This window comes from Haemorhous mexicanus, chromosome 18 (genome assembly GCF_027477595.1).
Source record: "Haemorhous mexicanus isolate bHaeMex1 chromosome 18, bHaeMex1.pri, whole genome shotgun sequence".
Taxonomy (NCBI): domain Eukaryota; kingdom Metazoa; phylum Chordata; class Aves; order Passeriformes; family Fringillidae; genus Haemorhous; species Haemorhous mexicanus.
The window spans coordinates 2,181,082-2,198,415 of NC_082358.1; the positions used below are offsets into that span (position 1 = coordinate 2,181,082).

Genomic DNA, 17,334 nt, shown 5'->3' on the forward strand with positions numbered 1-17,334 from the left:
TACTTCACACATAAGAGGTTTCTCTGCTTAGCTCAGCTTTCAACAAAAGCATCTTAAATAAACTGCAAGCAAGTTGTTTGGGCTGTAATGTTTTCACAGAGAAGGGATACACCTCACACAGAGAGAAGGACTCTTTACATGCCTCATTTTATAACAAGTTAAACTGAGGAAGCTCATTCGGGAAAAAAAAAAAAGCCTTTTTTATACACAGAAGGCTCCCTAAAAGAAGATTAAAAAAACACCACAAGTCAGTGTTTGGGAGCCTCTATGCTGCATCCCACTGCTTTTTACACAGGGAAGGGATGGCAAATATTCCCCAACACATACACTTACAAAGAAAGCAACTTGACAAGAAAGAATAGTCACAACCAGGCAGTTTCACTTTCACCAGACTAAGGAGTCACAAATTAAGGATTAAATTCGTAAATTAAGTATTATCACCTTATACTTTTGCTTAATACTTTTATTAGGAATTAGTCCTGATTTTATAGGGCTTATACTTATCAAAAGCACACATGGCACAGAAAACAAACACACAGCAATTTAACCCAGACTGACATTTATTATTGACTCAGATTTTGGACAGGAGAGAAATAAAAACTCTTTTTGCCACTGACCTGGAAACAGCCTGGTGAACCATCCACCCACACAGAGCACCTTGGCCTCTGCTGATCTCATCAGTGCAGCTCCTGCTCCCCTAATAACTGTCTTGGCACCATTTGCCTGCACAGCCATAGAAAGTTTTCACTGGTGTTGAAGGATCTTGCTAAAACCCCTGGACTGCTGCTTTGGGGGATGGAGGATGGCAGAGTCCTGTCCCAGGGACACAACAGGGATGTTCTTTTCATAAAGGAGTTCCTAGAAGACAATTCTACAAAGAATGTGGAAGTATCAGCAAGGCAGACTGAACATCAGGTTCTGGGGCAGCTTTTAGAGCCAGCCCAGCCACAACTGGGCCTTTAATCTCCCTCAGACAGCCAAAGTCAACAGAGGATTGCTGGGGACTGTGCATTATTCTTTGCATTCTCTCACCCTTGTGCAACAAAGTGGAGAGTTCCTAAAAGGGATTTTCCCAGAAAACCCTTCAGAATGTTAAAGCAATTCTTAACTCCACTAAAGCAAAGATGGACCATTCCATCTTGGTATCAGGCATTTAAAATATATACTTAATATCTAAATATGCAAAGCTCAGATTTACAATTACAACCATTCAGGGAGCAGAGGCACTACTGTGTCTCTGAGCAGCAGCTCTTTAAACAAGGCAAGGGACAGAAATGTCTTTTTGAGAGAACTCTACATCATGGTGAATACCTGGTTTCCTAAAGGCAGAAGGCAGCTCTGTCCATTTGTCAGCCAGGGCCACTCGGGTCCATAAAAAGGACAGAGGTTCTTAAAACAATGAGCATTTATTTGCAGGTGAAGATTCAGGAGAGCGGCTGTCCAGGAGGCTACCGAGGCACCACGGATGGGAGAGCTAATGAAATGTTTTCCTTCCAACAGCAAACTGTTCCTCCCAACCAAACAGCCTCAGCTCAGTCCCACTGCAGGCATGCTTCCCAAGCTGTTCTGGCACGTGGATCTCAGAGTCCTTCGTCGTTGTAAACGGGGGACAGTGGCTTGAGGATGCTGCGGGCGTTGCTCTCCACCAGCGGCCGCCAGCTCACCTCGCCCGTCAGCAGCAGGTCCTCCCCGCTCAGCGCGTCCAGGTGCTGCACCTGCAAGCACAGCAAGTCACTGCCACTAGCCCCACGGCCCAGGCAGCTCCCTCAGCAGCTACACAAACACCTCTTTCCAAAAAGCAAGCACAACAGGGACATTTCAGCCTACTCTGCCTTTTGTGTGAGGTGGACCTAAAACGGTCACTTCCGACTGCGAAGCGTCACGGGAAGGCCAGGATAAGGATCTGCAGATCCTCTGGAGCCACCTGCGTCACTGATGCCTCCTCTGAAGGTTTGGCAACAGGGCAAAGAGGAGCCAGCAAAGCTGCCCTGAGTCACTTCATCCTCCTGGTGGTTACTGCAGGGAACACTGCCCGGGCCAGAGTCCCATGGAGAGCTCCCATCCTGCACACAACTGAGGCTTCAGCTACAGAAAGATGGCCTGACAGAAGGGAACACCTGGGATTTATCCCATCAAAGCACATGAGCTGGAAGAGGTGAACATGCAATGAACGCTCATTCTCACAACAGAAGAAATCCCTGAATGGTTTGGGTTGGAAGGGACCTTAAAGCCTATCCAGTATCACCCCCTGCCATGGGCAGGAACACCTTCCACTATGCCAGGTTGCTCCAAGCCCTGTCCAACCTGGCCTTGAACACTTCCAGGGATGGGGCATCCACCACCTCTCCGGGCAAGATAGTTGGGATCTATTGTAATTTTAAGGTGTAATATAAGCAAAATTTTAAAAAAGCCCCTCTTATCATATAGCAGAGGGTCAGCTTGCTGCCACTGGTCACCCTAGATATGGGAAATGGGAAAAAAAAAAGTCATTCAAGGATGAGTCAAAGACAAACCCACCACCATTAACTCAGGAAGGCTGGGAGAGCTGACCAGGGGTACATTACATGCTGTGCTGTCAGTATGTTCTCCTCTGGCATCCACTAACAGCCACTGTTCAAGACAGGATCCACAAGAAGCTGGGGACAACCTGGTACACAATGTTACTAGAATCAAGGATAATTGGACAAGGAGTTTCTCAACAAGGGAATGAATGCACCCATGGCCACAGAGGGTCACACTGGAAAGCCACCTAAGCACAATGTTCTGTTCCTGACAGCCAGCACCAGCAGCCTCCCCAGGAGGAGTTAAACACAGCACACAATGCTCTTTTCCTTGTTCATTTTCCCTCCTTCTCAAAATCTGTTCACTGACTGATTTTGAGTCTGAAGTGGTTGTGGATTTCATAGCCCTGGGCAAACTTTTCTTCCATGTATCTTACCAGTGGCTTTGGAACCCCATGTGCAATTGCAGCATCCCAACCAACTGTGCCAATGTTCTGTCCCCACATTCCTGTGTCCCTGAATGCCTTTCCTTCCTCACCTTTCACATGCCTTCAGTTTTCCCAGAGATCTCTCCCATTTTTTCTCCCATTCTTTTTTGGGCAGGGGATTCTACTCATTGCTAAAAAAGCAGCAGTTTCACTGTCACCCTTAATGCTCCTCTCTGACCCTTCTTCAGGTAATATTTTATCTGTTCTGGTGGTCAGCACCCAAACCAGACACATTATTCCAGCTCACAACAGTACCAGACATGTAAAACTGGCACCACAGCAGTATTTTATCCTCTATTTCTTCCCTAGTAGTTCTGAGGATTTGTTTTACACTTTTTTTAAACACTATGGAGTGCTGAACTGACATTTTTATAATAGAAATGTAATCTCAAGGCCTCATTCCTGTGTGGTCACAGTTCAGAGCTCATTGGTACTTATGTAAAGCTGGGAATGTTTTCCTCAAGTGCACCACCTGTCTGCAGGAATGATCTGTCTGCACAGAACCTGTGCTCATTCCTCTCCAATGTGCCACATTTTCCTGCCTGATCACTCTTTCCTATTCAACTGCTGATTGCTTCAGACCTATCCTTTGCTTGAATATCTAGAAGTGCAACAAATTCCCCATCTGTCAAGAAATTATCCCGAATTACATACTTTTAATATGTGCTTGTCCCCAACAAACTTTCCTACAGCTTCACCATTGAGCATCAGCAACCTTCAGCATTTAATTAAGCCAGTCCCTCCCAAGAAGTCTCTGGCATTCCCAAAGTGTCCTCAGCCCCTTAGAAAGCTCAGCCCTTTATTTCCCATTTTCTCAGACACACACTTACATACTGTCTCTCCAAACCTCTATCCAACCCTGAATTTGGTATAGGGAACATTACAGAGAATGATGTTGTGAAAGTTCTGGTCTTCAATTTCCTGTCCAACACCCTCCATTTTTACTCCATAACCTCTCTCACTCTTTTCTTTGGTGCCCACATGGACTTTATCCCACCAACATTTCCTAGAGATCCGGTTCACAAAACTCCTCAGGGCTGAAAGGACAAACACTACTCAGTGCTGTCTCCTCCAGGTAATAACTGAAAGAATAAGAAACAGTTCTGGAAAACAAACCTGTTTGTTTCTTTTCCTCAAAGGTCACCAAGAGACTTTCAAGCTCTATGAGCTACTTCACTGTGAGGAGAACCCCAACTCTCTAACATGGATAACAATTCTACAACAAGTTTGCAGCCTATTTCTGGCACATTTTGTCAAGCCACTCCATGGCACAGGTCCAGAAATAGGTGAGCAGGATTGCTTTCAATATTCCATTAATTTCTCTGCAGCCATTTATCATCAAACTGCAGTAATAGTAATGATCTGTTCTCTCTGGTGATCAGGGACAGTACCCAGGAAATGGCTGGAGCTGTGTCAGGGCAGGTTCAGGCTGGAGATCAGGAAAGGTTCTTCCCCAGAGGGTGCTGGCACTGCCCAGGCTGCCCAGGGAATGGGCATGGCCCCGAGGCTGCCAGAGCTCCAGGGTGGGGTTGTTGGAGTGTCTGTGGAGGGCTGGGGCTGGCCTGGGTGATCCTGTGGGTCCCATCCAGCCCAGGATATTCCATGACTCTATAATAAATATCATCCAGTTTTCAGATATTTCCTTTCTTCTCCTTAAAAATGATCACTGATATGACAATCAGCTTTACTGATGAGAATGAGCTGCACAGGCAGGCAGTGGGAGCAGCCCGTGCTGGGCAGAGCGGGGCCGCACCTGTTTGCGCACGTACTCCACGAGCAGCTCCAGGTGCCGAGGGTCATCACAGTTCCTGTTAAAAAGGTTTCTCCAAAGAGCTGATGCCAGAACACGATCATCACACAGGATTCCCTAAAGGGAAGGGCAGAGGGGGATTAAAAACTGCACGTGAAGAAGGCCTGAACACGAGACACCCCCATTGGTGTACTTGGCCCCTGGCCACGGCACCTGTCCCAGAGTCCGCAGCTGCCGTGGGCTCTTTACATGGAAAGGCAGCAACATCACTCTTTCCCAGAATGGAAAAACAGCCCTGGCCTTAAATTAATTTACAGAGCAGCCTGTAACCAATTTTCTGGCAAGTTAATTTGGAAAAAACCTGGGTCAGGGTATTCCAAATGTCGGAGTTGATAACTGCATTTCTATGTTATGAAATCTTTACCATAAAAATGGTGATCTTACAGAGAAGGCAGCACCACCTCATGGGAATGTGTGAAGCCTATGACACTTTAAAAAGAAAAATTAAAGGATATTTAATGCAATGTTGCAGAACTGTAGTCTGGAGTTTGCTATTTTTCTTTACTTTTTTACTTTTCATTCTAAATGAGAGAGAAATCCTGCTCATCAAGAACTACCTAGATTTTCCCAGTTAAATCAAATATTAGCTTTAGTTTATATAAGAACCACGTCCATTAATGGTTTTTGTCCAAATTCTCTTGAACTTTTACTGTCTTTTTATATTATGTAGTTCTGTCACCACAGGCTCCTAAATCCTCTCCTCTGCTGACACATTTACCAAAGGCAAAAGACTTTAAAATATTCAGTTAAAAATTTTAAAAAGTCAACATTTGTCTTTAATCAAAGCAAACATTTTGTTTCCAAAAAAAATGTCAACAAAGCACAAGCAGACACATCATGGCTATACTTAAAACTAGATTAAACCTTGCATGTGTAACACTGCCAACAACTCTATGAGGTTACATTTACAATATCATAATAATGCAAATCACTGTGCAGAAAAACAATATCATGATGTGAATAAGAGCATCTGAAGAGCAACACTCACTAGAGCAAAAAAACCAATGTAATTCTATTTTCCTCTTGAAGGTCCTGCAGACACTTGTGCAGAGTGGTGCTTTTGCCTCCCTGTCTCATTATGTACTGCCTATAAATATTCTTGCACAGACTCCCTATAAATTCTCTATAAATTCTCTCTCTGCTTTCAAAGTACAGCTGAGTACAGCAGGATCCAAAGGGAGGAAATGACTTAGTGGTGGCCAGTAAGGGATGGTGAAGCAGCAGAAAGAACCTTCCACACCCATGGTTTAAATCCATATGCTCTGTGCAGTTTTGTTCTAAGAACTTTCATCCAAAGCTGCTTCCCTAATGCAATATTTCTCCAAAGAAATGGGCAGTGAATGTTTTCCCCACCTGGACTATTCTGTGTTCAGGAAGTAGATGGTCTACTTGTTGTACATTCCCTGAAAACAGCCTTCTTACCTCATCATATCCAAACAGAGCTGCATAGAAATTTTCTGCCATCCTTTTCAAATCTTCTTTTAGAATAGTAGAATTAATCTGAAAAACAAACTTCTTTAAGGAAGAGGTGAGGAGAAAATATTCCCAGTTTCACTGTGAGTGGACAAAGAAGCACCAGTGCCCCAGCCCACCTGACTGAGATTTGGCTGCAAGCAGGAGTCAGTCCCTCTGGAACCTCCTGGGACACAGCTCCATTAATTCTGACACAGCTGAGGTGGGTGTTACTCAGCTCACAACTGGCAGGAGCATCCCAGCCAACAGCTCTGCCACCAGCTGCAGGAGGGGAGAGAAAATGCTGCTGGGGGAGTGTGAAGCAAGGCTGTCCTTGCAGTGGCAGCATAGCCCAAGAACATGGAGACCCCTCTGTAATCAGCTATTGAGCAGCTATTCCAGACCTTCATCCATCTGTAGAAACTCAAAGGTTTTTCAATGTTTTTTTGTCCCCAAAGCACAGACTGCAGGGATGGATGTGCTACTACAGTGGAAGTACAGGAATGCTAAAGTCAGAGACACCACCCTGCCACTGCTCCTCCTGTACTGTCCAGACTGACTCTCAGCCAGCAAGAACATGAATTCTGCCTCTCCAGCATCTCTAGCAGCTCAGTTTCACAAGTTTTTGACTATGATTAAACTTCTTTCAGAGTCTGTGATGACACAGCAACTTCCTCCATGCTCTAAGTGTGACTCAGTCCAAGATCCACACTGACCTTTAACTAAATTTAGTAATTGCTGAAGTATTTGCTGGGTTGGCCTAAGACACCCCTTGGTGTGAGAACTGACCCCATGTGAGCTTAAAATGGGACTGGACCAACTGCTGGGTGCAGAGGGATGGCTGAAATGCCTCCTGTGCATCTCCCTCAGCCACACTGCCTGTCCCTCTTGCCTCTCCTCCTTACCTCTGCCAACAAAGTGATGCAGTTCCTCTCCCAAGGGCCCAGCTACACTTTGGGCTTTAAGCTTTGTCAATACAAAGCTTCTTCTTTGTTCTGACTCCCAGGAGGGATCCAAGAGACACAAAGCATTTCTTTTCTACAGCTCTCACATGCTCCAGAAGTACAAAAGACAAGGCCAATAAGCCCAGCAGGACACTCAGGTGTGACACACTGCACTTTGCAGAGACAGGATTCACACACAAGAGACACCAGCCCATCACACCCACCACTGGGAACCCCTTGTCCTGAATTCTCTCTCAGTATCCTTACGAGTATTCACCTTGGCAATTACACAACAGCTTTTCTATCAAAATATGAGCTAGTTTCTGCCAAATGAACAAATTTCCAGTTCATATACTCTTCCCTTAAACCACTGTCTTTTTTCATCTGTTCATTTTTATAGCAATGCACACAGTGCAAACACAAGGAAAATTCCTTTTATGTCAGTTACTCATATTTTTCCATTAATATAAACTATTAAAATTCATGCAGATATTTTATAGGCTATCAAGATTTGGAGACTGGTTATTAGTGAATGTTTAAAAAAAGAACTAAACATAAGAAATCAGAGGGTTAAATGATGACTGCAACTTTTGTAATGACTTAATTAAATTTTTATTGAGTACATAAACTATGATGTCATTTCTACCCAACCATGCTCAAACCTTCTATGCATGTCAGAGATCGTGGTTTTTCTCAATAGAACATACTTCTAAATAAGCTGCACTTCTACAGCTCTAATAAGGGGGAGCAGGTCTCATGTAACACACTCAATAAATTATCCTTCCATTTTAAACAAACAAATTCCATGAGTTATTATATATTTGCCACGCACTTTTTATGACATAATAAAAATGTTACCTCAAGGATTACTTAACACATACTACAAATGTTACAGCAGGCAACTGCAAGGGGCAAAGAAAACAAATAGTCCCATTACAGAGACAAGTCCTGGACTATACATCCCTGGGGAAGCAGCTTTCCCTACTAAAACCAAAGAGCAGCAGCTTTATGTTAGCAAGAAACAGATTGAAGAAGGAGATAAGCAAGTTAAACAAACATGGCAATAAATACATCTTAAAAGACAGTTTCAGATAAAAAAATCTGAGTTTGGGGATGGAGCTGTATCTTATGCAATGAAATGATATTTAAAGAAATATCGCAGTTTCTGAAGAATACAACTGGCATCAATCAAGTACAGAAACTGAAGGAAAAAATCCTTCTTTATAAATCAAGAAAAATGAGCACATCCAAAGCAGTGTTTGCTGGAAGTGCTTCCTCCTTCAAAGCTTGTACAAGTTCTCGCCCATGGCAAGCTTCAGGATCTGGTTGGTCGTGATTCTGCTGACTCTTCCACAGTTTGTTATTAAGAAGAAAAACTGCTAGAGAATTCCAAGTGAGTAATTGCTAATAACAAGGAAAAAATCAGTAACATCTGGAGCTCTTCTTGGGACTTTGCCCCTTTCCCTTCCTTGGAGCAGCCCAGTGCAGAGCTGTCACTGGACAGATTTATGAGCTGAGTGACACAGGACTGTGTTAGTTCAAAACAAGGAACCCATTTTTGGTACACATCTCACCTTTACAAGACCTATGAAACAAGGAAATGTACAGCTAACATTATCTCCCTGCTACAGGTCATGAGTGTTCTCTGAAAGGCTCCATGAGCCTTTTTGTGGGAGCCTTTCTGTTCTGCCCGTGGGACAACTGCAGCAAGCAGCTGCTGGATTTTCCATGTCACAGTGAAAAAAGCATCTTCAGCCTCAGGGAGTTCATGTGCATCATCCAACAGCCATGTACTGAGGGTGACTCTGCAGCAAAGTCTCACAGAAGGTTTTGTATTCTAAGAAGATTTCTAGGGAAGTAAGAGCACAGTGCTCTGCTGTACTGCTGGACATGTAGCAGAAGTCCTAACACATGGCCACGGTGTTAAGTGAATGCTGCTCTGGAATAAGTCCCTGTCAGTGTCCTGTGAAGGACCAAGAGCTTCCTCTGGAAATGAATCTCCTCCTCCTCCCCACTTGCTTTGGCTCACAGTGCAGAACAGGATCAGTGTGCACAGACTGGAAGGTAACAAAGGACAGGGCAAGAGGAACAGCCTCAAGTTGTGCCAGGAGAGGTTTAGATTGGACATGAGGGAAAAGAAAAAACAGAAAGACTTTTAAAACACTGGTACAGGCTGCCCAGGGCAGTGGTGTTCCCTGGTTCAAAAAACCTGTGGATGTGGCAGTCGAGGACATGGTTTAATGGTGAACATGGAGGTGCTGTTACACTGATGGGGACTGGATGATCTGGATGGTGTTTCCCAATCTTAACAATTCCATGGGCTCTGATGTGCCCTGCCTGCTCAGAGCCATCAGCCCAGGGGCTGAGGTGCAGCCCATCCCCTCAGAGCAGGAGACAGGGGATCTCTGGCAGTGTCACTGCACACCTGTGTCCTGCCAGCACTGCCCAGCTGGGATGGCCATGGGCTGCACTGCTTTGAGCACTGCAACAGGAGTTTCTTTCAGCTTCAGCTTTTGCCAGCATGTGTTGCACCCTTGAGCTACTTTAACACATTAATCCTTCCATAGACTATAAAGCCAGAAGGGGCACTTCTAACTGCCTTGTACAAGCACTAGTCATTGAATTCCAAGCAGCAATTCCTCTCTTTAGGCTGTAAGTTATGCTTGAACTAGACTTTTTTATGAAGAGATTTCAGCCAGAAGAAATTATTAGATCATAGAACCTGACCTTCTGCATATCACAGACCATTACATTTCACTGAGTTCCCCCTGTACTAAGCTCACTAAGTTGTGTTTGGCTAAAGCATATCACCCTCACAGTTGAACATGTGTATCTCATTTCATATTTGAATTTTCTGGCTTGGGTTTCCACCCCTTCATTCTCATTATACCAATCCTGCTAGAATAAATAGCCTCTTCTGTACAATGTGTTTGCTCCTCTACCTGTACAGGATGGATGTGCCAGCAGAGTCATCTCTTCAAATCAGGACTGGGCTCTTCCAGGTGTCACACCACAGCAACAGCACACTCCTGGAGTGGTCAAAGTTGCAACAGCAAAGCAGTGGTTTATGCTGATACAGTACAAATTAATCCATCCCTTGTGTAAAACAAGTTCCACAGGTCTGAGCACACTCATCTTGTCCTGGCTGAGTCCACTCTGGGGACTTCTGCAGCCCCACTGCCATAAACATCAGCCACTCTCACTGACACTTCTGACTGCTGGAGCAGGAATATCAGCAAGAGTTCCTCAAGACGATACAGGACTGAACTTTCATGGTAAAAAAAGCCACTCCACAAATATTTAGGCTTTTTTATGCCCCCTCTCTCAAGCTGGAGTAGGACAGAATGACTTGTAATATGGTTTCTGTTATTTATAAATAATATATAAGCACTTGCAGTTATATATGGGCTTTTTGAGTGTTTGCTCAAAACACTGTGTTAAAACACACATGACATTAAATGGGCAAACACAGCCCTTTTATTTCATCCTATAACATCACTAGAGCTTACAGGACAGTAATTTTAAGATGATTGAGACTATAGTTAGAATCAAGAAGATTAAATTAATAAAAAAGATTAGGAAGATTCCTGTAGCAAGGGGCCATAACAGCCAGTTTCTTCAGGCACATACTTGTGAAATGACAAAGATATTGAAGAAATTATTTTTCCAATATTCAATTTTTGAGCCTTTTATTAACTGCTCTGCTACTTTGTCTGCAAAGCAGATCACTGCTTGTAATTAGCCACAGCTTGAGTCCTGTATGTTTTGAATATTAACTCTTCTGATAAATTCTCTATTTTTAAATTAAAGTAGTTTTGTAATATACCTCCAGAATCATTAACTTCAGAGAACAATCTTTAAAGCCTTCTTCAATATTCTTTTAACCAAGACAAAAGGTAAATGTTGGGTTGTAGCAGAACCAGCTCCTGCCAAAATCCTCAATCCATAAAAACAACATGTTAATGGAAAAAGTTGTGCGTGCTCTACCTTCACAACAATTGTGCAATCATCAATAAGGCTCCTCAGAGCGAGTTTATTCCAAGAAAGACACAGAAAAGCAAGTTATACAACATTACTTTCATCTTTCAGCAAAAGCAGATGCTCACCCCTACCTTTCTGCTACCCAGAAAATGAGGTTTGTTCCCATCTTGCAGTTTTTTAACTTGGAAGCTCTGCCATGATAAGAGTTACAGATGCAGAGGAGATCACAGTACAATCTGAACTGTATTCAATGGCTTCCTCCAAATTCCTGCTTCCCTGCAGAACGTGGCTGGCAGAGCTCACTGACAACCTCTCAAGAGAAGGAGAAGGGAGAAGAGGTCAAATTGATGGGCTCTGTCAAGTTGTGCTGGTTCTCTGTAAGGTGAGCAGTTGTCAAGGGATTTTCCTGTAATGCCTCTTAAAAAACCTAGTTGCTAAAAGCCTAAAGCTAACCAATGTGTTTTGAACACACCAGAATCAGGAATTCAGCCTGATAAACTGATAAGGGAAATTTCAGAACCAAGTTTGAAAGAAGCACTTGGAGAAGACAGTAGTATAGGTAGATAAATCATTAAGGTAAATATGTACCATGAGCACTCACAGAGTTCCTGTAAAGCTCCAGCTCCTCACTGAGACAAACCTCAGGGACTGTCAGAAAGTGTCACACACCAGGAACACTGACCAGACCAAGGGGCCACCTACCAGGGTATCCTGCCTTCAACAGCAGCCAGAATCTCTGAGAAAAGTCCAAACCCCAGAAAAGCTGATATATACTCCCTCCAAGGATTCTCCCAACCAATTTCAGCTAAGGATACTTCCCAACTCTTGCTATTTGTTTGGAGAGTAACCTCCAAAAGGTCTCCATGTCCAGAAGCTTGTGCAGGGAACTTGCTGCACTCACCACGTGCTTCAGCAAGAAGCACCCTAGTCTGCTACCCCCGAGGAGATCCATCTGAAACTGGTTCCTGCTGGCTTCATCTGCTGGCCCAGTGTATCCTCAGGATCAGGCAGTGAATACTCATTGCTCCATCACCTTCTCACAGCACTCAGGATTTTGAGTCAGAGAATGATCCCAGAATGGTTTGGGTTGGAAGAAGGGACATTCAAACCCATCCATTTTTACCCTCTGCCATGGACAGAGACACCTTCCACCAGACCAGGCTGCTCCAAGCCCTGTTCAGCCTGGCCTTGGACACTCCCAGTCCATCATATTCCAGGAGATGTGATTCACCCATAGAGAAAGGCTTCTGATAACTTAATAAAAGTCAAGAGCAACAAAATTCCAGGGATCATAAAGTACTAAACTGCATGAAACATCTTCGCTAACTTTACCAGGGCTGCAGAGACAGGAAAGGTGGCATCCATTCTGAAAAGTCTTTCAGCAGAAACAGGTAAGTACAAATTGGAAGAAAATACAATAAATGAAAATAAAAATCATAGATAATTATGACCAGTGATACTCAATGCTGATAAAGTTACTTGTAGTAGGCATTTAAAAAAAAATGCATAAAACCTATTTAGGAACGTGCACACATTTGGCAGCTACAGTTTTGAAATGGATCTTTAAGAGAAAAAAATGAAGTTGAACAATTCAATAGTGCTGAAAAAGATATATAAATTTTAGGAATTATTATGAAAGGAATATAAAACAAAAGAGGAACCCTATTCTGCATAAATTCATAATGTACTGCATATAAAATAGTGTGCATAATCGTGACCTTTTAATCTCTGAACAAATGTATAAGTAGTAGAAAACACACAGAAAAGACCACGATGACATGATGACACATATGAGCAAACACTCAGGAAACTTTTCAGGATCAAGTGAGGAAGAAGAGATGATGGAGAGGCAAAATCATGACTGGTATCAAGCAGATAAACAAGAAATTATTGTCCACTGTTTCTCATTAAAAAAGATGTAGAAAAGAATCTAATAAAATGACCAAATAATATTTTAAAATATAGGTGTTTTCTCATGCAACATATTTAAGAGGCAGAAGTCACTGCCACGGGGCATTAAAGAGCAAAAAAATTATGGAAGAGGCAACAAAGGGCTGCACGTTCCTGGAGGATTCCTGTCAGTGCTCCCCGTGCAGCTCTCGGGTTACTCCTGAGTGAATGCCAGGAGAATGTACCAGAAGGAACTGACACACAGTTCTGTTTCTTATCCTTTATCCCAAATATCTCTGGTCATTGGCAGCCACAGCACACACTGGATCTTCATCTGACAGCAGCTGGAGCTCTGAGCACGTTCAGCTTTGTCCATTTTTTGCTGACCTTTGCAGATATTGCTGGTATCTCTCCTCTCTGGGTCTCTGCTCTTTCCTGCCCTGACTTCCAGCAGGACAGGCACAGCTCACTAGATGATCCTGGACACCAGACATCAGGTCACTTTGCTGACTTGGCAGGAATTTCATCTGAAAAGTGCTAGTGCTATTAAAAAACCTGCTCCTTTACCATAGCCTTTAATACCCTCATGGGAAGAGGCTACATTTTATATAGCAACATGAGGAAGAATGATCCTGCTCACACCAAATAAGTCATCCTTCCCTAGGGGAAAAATAGTTAAGAACACAAAAAACCATTTTTTCTTCAGAATCTGGGATCAGGACAAGCTTCTGTTGGAAGGGAACAGCAAGGCACCCATCTCCTCTCCTAAAAAAACTGTCCAAAAAATGTTTATTTCATTTCAAATGGAGTGACAATTGCTAGAGTCCATACAATTAGTCAGCAATTAACCAGCCTAACCCTTACAGCTACAACCTTTATCCAGTGACAGAGGCCAGGATAAATGCAAATACTCACAATTACTAATCACCTTTTCAAATTAATTTCTGTGTGCCTGGCAGACTGGCTGATTTGTGTTTGTTCCATCAGCCTCCCCACTCTCTCTTGGCAGGGCCCTGCTCATACGTGACCTGTTTGACATTCTCCCATCAGTTCCACATTTGGGTAAAATTCTAATTTGAAGTCACATTGCTTTCACCTTCTACCAATATTCTGCACCTTCTGGTTTCAATCATAAGCTGAGAAAAACCCGATTTCCCCAAGCATTCCTCCTCCCCAGGGCTTCAAACACACACAGGCCACAGAACAGTTAACAGTTAAATATTTTCTTGCCAATATTTTAAGAGTGCAGAAGGTTCCAAATTGCTGGTAAAATAAACAATGCCAGACTGTGAAAACTCCTGCCTGCCATATACTCTGATGTTAACAAGAGTTTCTTTATTACTGTAACCTTTCAGAAGAGAACAAAAATTATTTCTCTACCCTAGTTCTGCCCTCAAGTAAAAGGCAAAGGAGGAAAGCGAACCATGAAAAGGCTGCATGGTAAGATATTGTGAGTTTTCCACTTACTTCTGCATTTCATTCAGATTCAATGCTGCTGTGAATAAATAAACTTCCAGAAGATCCTAAAAACACAAGCAAGGATTTTTCCCTACACAGTTTCCCGAATAACACAGATTAAACCTATATATGGGTTATCTTCCCTCCTGCAAGGACATGATAAAACAGGAAATACAAAAGGGTAAATGGGTTGCTTTCAAGGAGACACATCATTTTTAAGCTCTTGGAACCTGGCCTTGTCCTCTGGGGCTTTAGTCTTGTATTTCTACCAGTTACAGGGGCTCTACAGTCTTCAAACAGCACCTCCAAACAGAATTGCTGGTACTCAGCATCAATGAGCCAAGTGACTCCAAAGCTCAGGGGACACCCCCTAAAACCCCTGCTCACCCACAGGCCTGCCTTCTGTTCCCTGCCAGATCTTTCTGCATGCCCAAGCCCTGTGAAAACCCACTCAGACCAGGGTTGTTCATTTCACATTACAGACCAAGACTGCAGTGACCCCTTCTCCCATCCATGACAGCCCAACCATAAACTTGTCCCTTTTATGTGCACTTTCTCTCCTGGCCTCAAGGCCTCCTGACTAACTTGAAAATCAACATGATGAACACTTTGCTACCAACTAAGAGAGATCTCCAAGATTAGACATGCTGGTATTTTAAGCTTTGGCACTATTTCCTGACCTTCGAACGAAATAAAAACATTCAAGGTCTTACAGAAGTGTAATTGGAATTAACTAATTAATAGAGATAAAGAAAGTGCTGTGTAAGACCAGAAAGAGAAGAGGAAGACTGAGGACAGAAAAAGGAATAGAATCCATTGAGGTTCCCAGACCAGAATGGAAAACAGAAAAGCACCTCAGTTTCCCTAGATGTGTACAGAAGTATCCTATGCTGCTGCGTTACTAGGGTTGTAAAAGAAACCAGAGGAGTCAGCAAGTGTGGAAGCAGGCACTGGGATTACTCTAGGGATTGCACTTGCACTTCCTGATCATTATCTTTTCTTCTCCTGTGGGAGCAGTTAGCAAGGGCAGTCAAAAAAAAAAAAATTTCAAAGAGCTGCCAGTTCTGTAAATGGATAAAATGAGCCAGAGAACTCAGAAAATGGAAGCAAAAAATAAACAAAGCTCTAGCAATAACATACAAGACTCACTCCCGAGTGGAAGCAGAAGTCAGTGACTTTCTATCTGCAGAGAAAAGCACAAGCAACAATGTGATTAAAATGCATGGGAACAACAGAGAAGCTCTCAGTGATTTATTTGGTTTGATTTAGAACTGACTCTGGTCTTGGTATTATTTGTGTTTTCATGGAGGAGCTCGAAAGCACATTCTGGGGGAAGACCCTTTCCCTATATAACGGACATAGAGAACTCTAACACTGAAAAATAGATAATTCTGACAAAAAGGTATCTCTAGAAAAGGTACAACAAGGCAGCTTCCAGTTAATTCCTGCAGGTACTCAAGCAGGGCACAGAACAAGCCAACAACATCACCTTACAGTAACAGGATCCAACACAACAGGGAAATTTAAATTGATTTTTATGGTGCCAGAATTGATTTTTTTTATGCCAGGAAACTGGGGCAGGCTGTCTGAAGAGAGCCCAAGCATTTATCATATCTTGATTTCAATACCAGGTATCCTCAGCATGGCCCAAACATTTCACCCAGGTGTGTTGGTTCCACAGATGCTGTCTCTAGAACAACTACATAACAAACAACTTGAGAAAGAGATCCATATTTCAAAGCTCCACGTGCTGGTAAAGCTACATTTGCATCACTACAGTTTGTTCCAGACATCATCACTGCTGAGATAATGCAAGGTAACATTCCATGCACGTGCACTATCCTACATATTTAAGTTATTAAGATTTCCAGAATCAAATTTACTGAATTTCCTCTGGAAAAGTACCTACTATTATTCATCCATGAAATTACGAAGTACTGGAAACTCAGTGTGAATTTTCAAGCTCTCTGAGAAAAGATCAAAGATTGATGAAATTTTTTTTGTGATGTTCTTGAAACAATAACTTCAGGTAAAACTAATCATACAATGTCTGATATCCTGTTTTTAAAAAACCACAAAAACTATACAGAACAATTTTCTATCTCACTACTTTGGCAAGGGTTTGGTTTCTTTGGTGTTTTTAAAGGGAACTAGAAACTGGTGAATTTTTATATATTCCAAGTGGTCATTAAAAATCATAACATTTTTCTCCTTAAAATGTCCTAGTAAAGCATTTCAAAATATACATAGATAATTTAAAGCTCAAACTTCTCTTCTTTAGTTTTATAGTTTTTTAAAAACCTTTTTCAGCTGTACTGAACACTATCCTCTGTCTCATATTCCAGTCCATTTCCTCAAACAAAATCAGTACCTTCTCTGCAATGTTTTGCTTCAGTACATTCCCTTCATCCCAACTCCCCATTCCAGCCCCAAAATACTGCACCCACTTTCCTCCTGCCCCATTCTCTCTCAGAAATGTAGTTTCACTCCTGTGCATCTAAAACTGACTCCATGACTTCCCATCAGATTTTAGAGGCAGGCCTGGAGAGGACCCCTGAACATCCCAGGACAGCAGTTTCCCACTTCAATTCATACAAAGAGCAAGTTCTATTTCAAAATTGTATCCATTTTACACCCTGTCCTCTCACCCTCTAAAGCCATTCTATAGCTTGCTGGCCTCACCCTGACCAAGCCTTCGGAGTCTTTAGTCACAAGGCTCAAACTTTTTGTTCTCCACAGTAAGATTAACTTAAACAGAATGAAACTGAGTTTAGGAAATTCTGTAGCTCCTGTAAGGTAAATAAGCATTT

At 42.7% G+C, this 17,334-nt stretch overlaps 1 protein-coding gene across 2 annotated transcripts in view; it reads right to left on the bottom strand.

Annotated features, from left to right (window-relative positions):
* Positions 1-542: 542 nt before the first annotated feature.
* The window catches only part of LOC132335607 (ubiquinol-cytochrome-c reductase complex assembly factor 1), a 46,684-nt gene continuing 29,892 nt past the window's right edge, over positions 543-17,334 (bottom strand). For both annotated transcript variants that reach the window (XM_059862339.1, XM_059862338.1), the window contains 3 exons: positions 6,222-6,299; positions 4,743-4,856; positions 543-1,715 (listed from right to left, as the gene is read on the bottom strand). In XM_059862339.1, the coding sequence (XP_059718322.1) occupies positions 1,581-1,715; positions 4,743-4,856; positions 6,222-6,299 (327 nt within the window). In that variant the 3' untranslated portion in view covers positions 543-1,580. The remainder of the gene's footprint in view (positions 1,716-4,742; positions 4,857-6,221; positions 6,300-17,334) is intronic.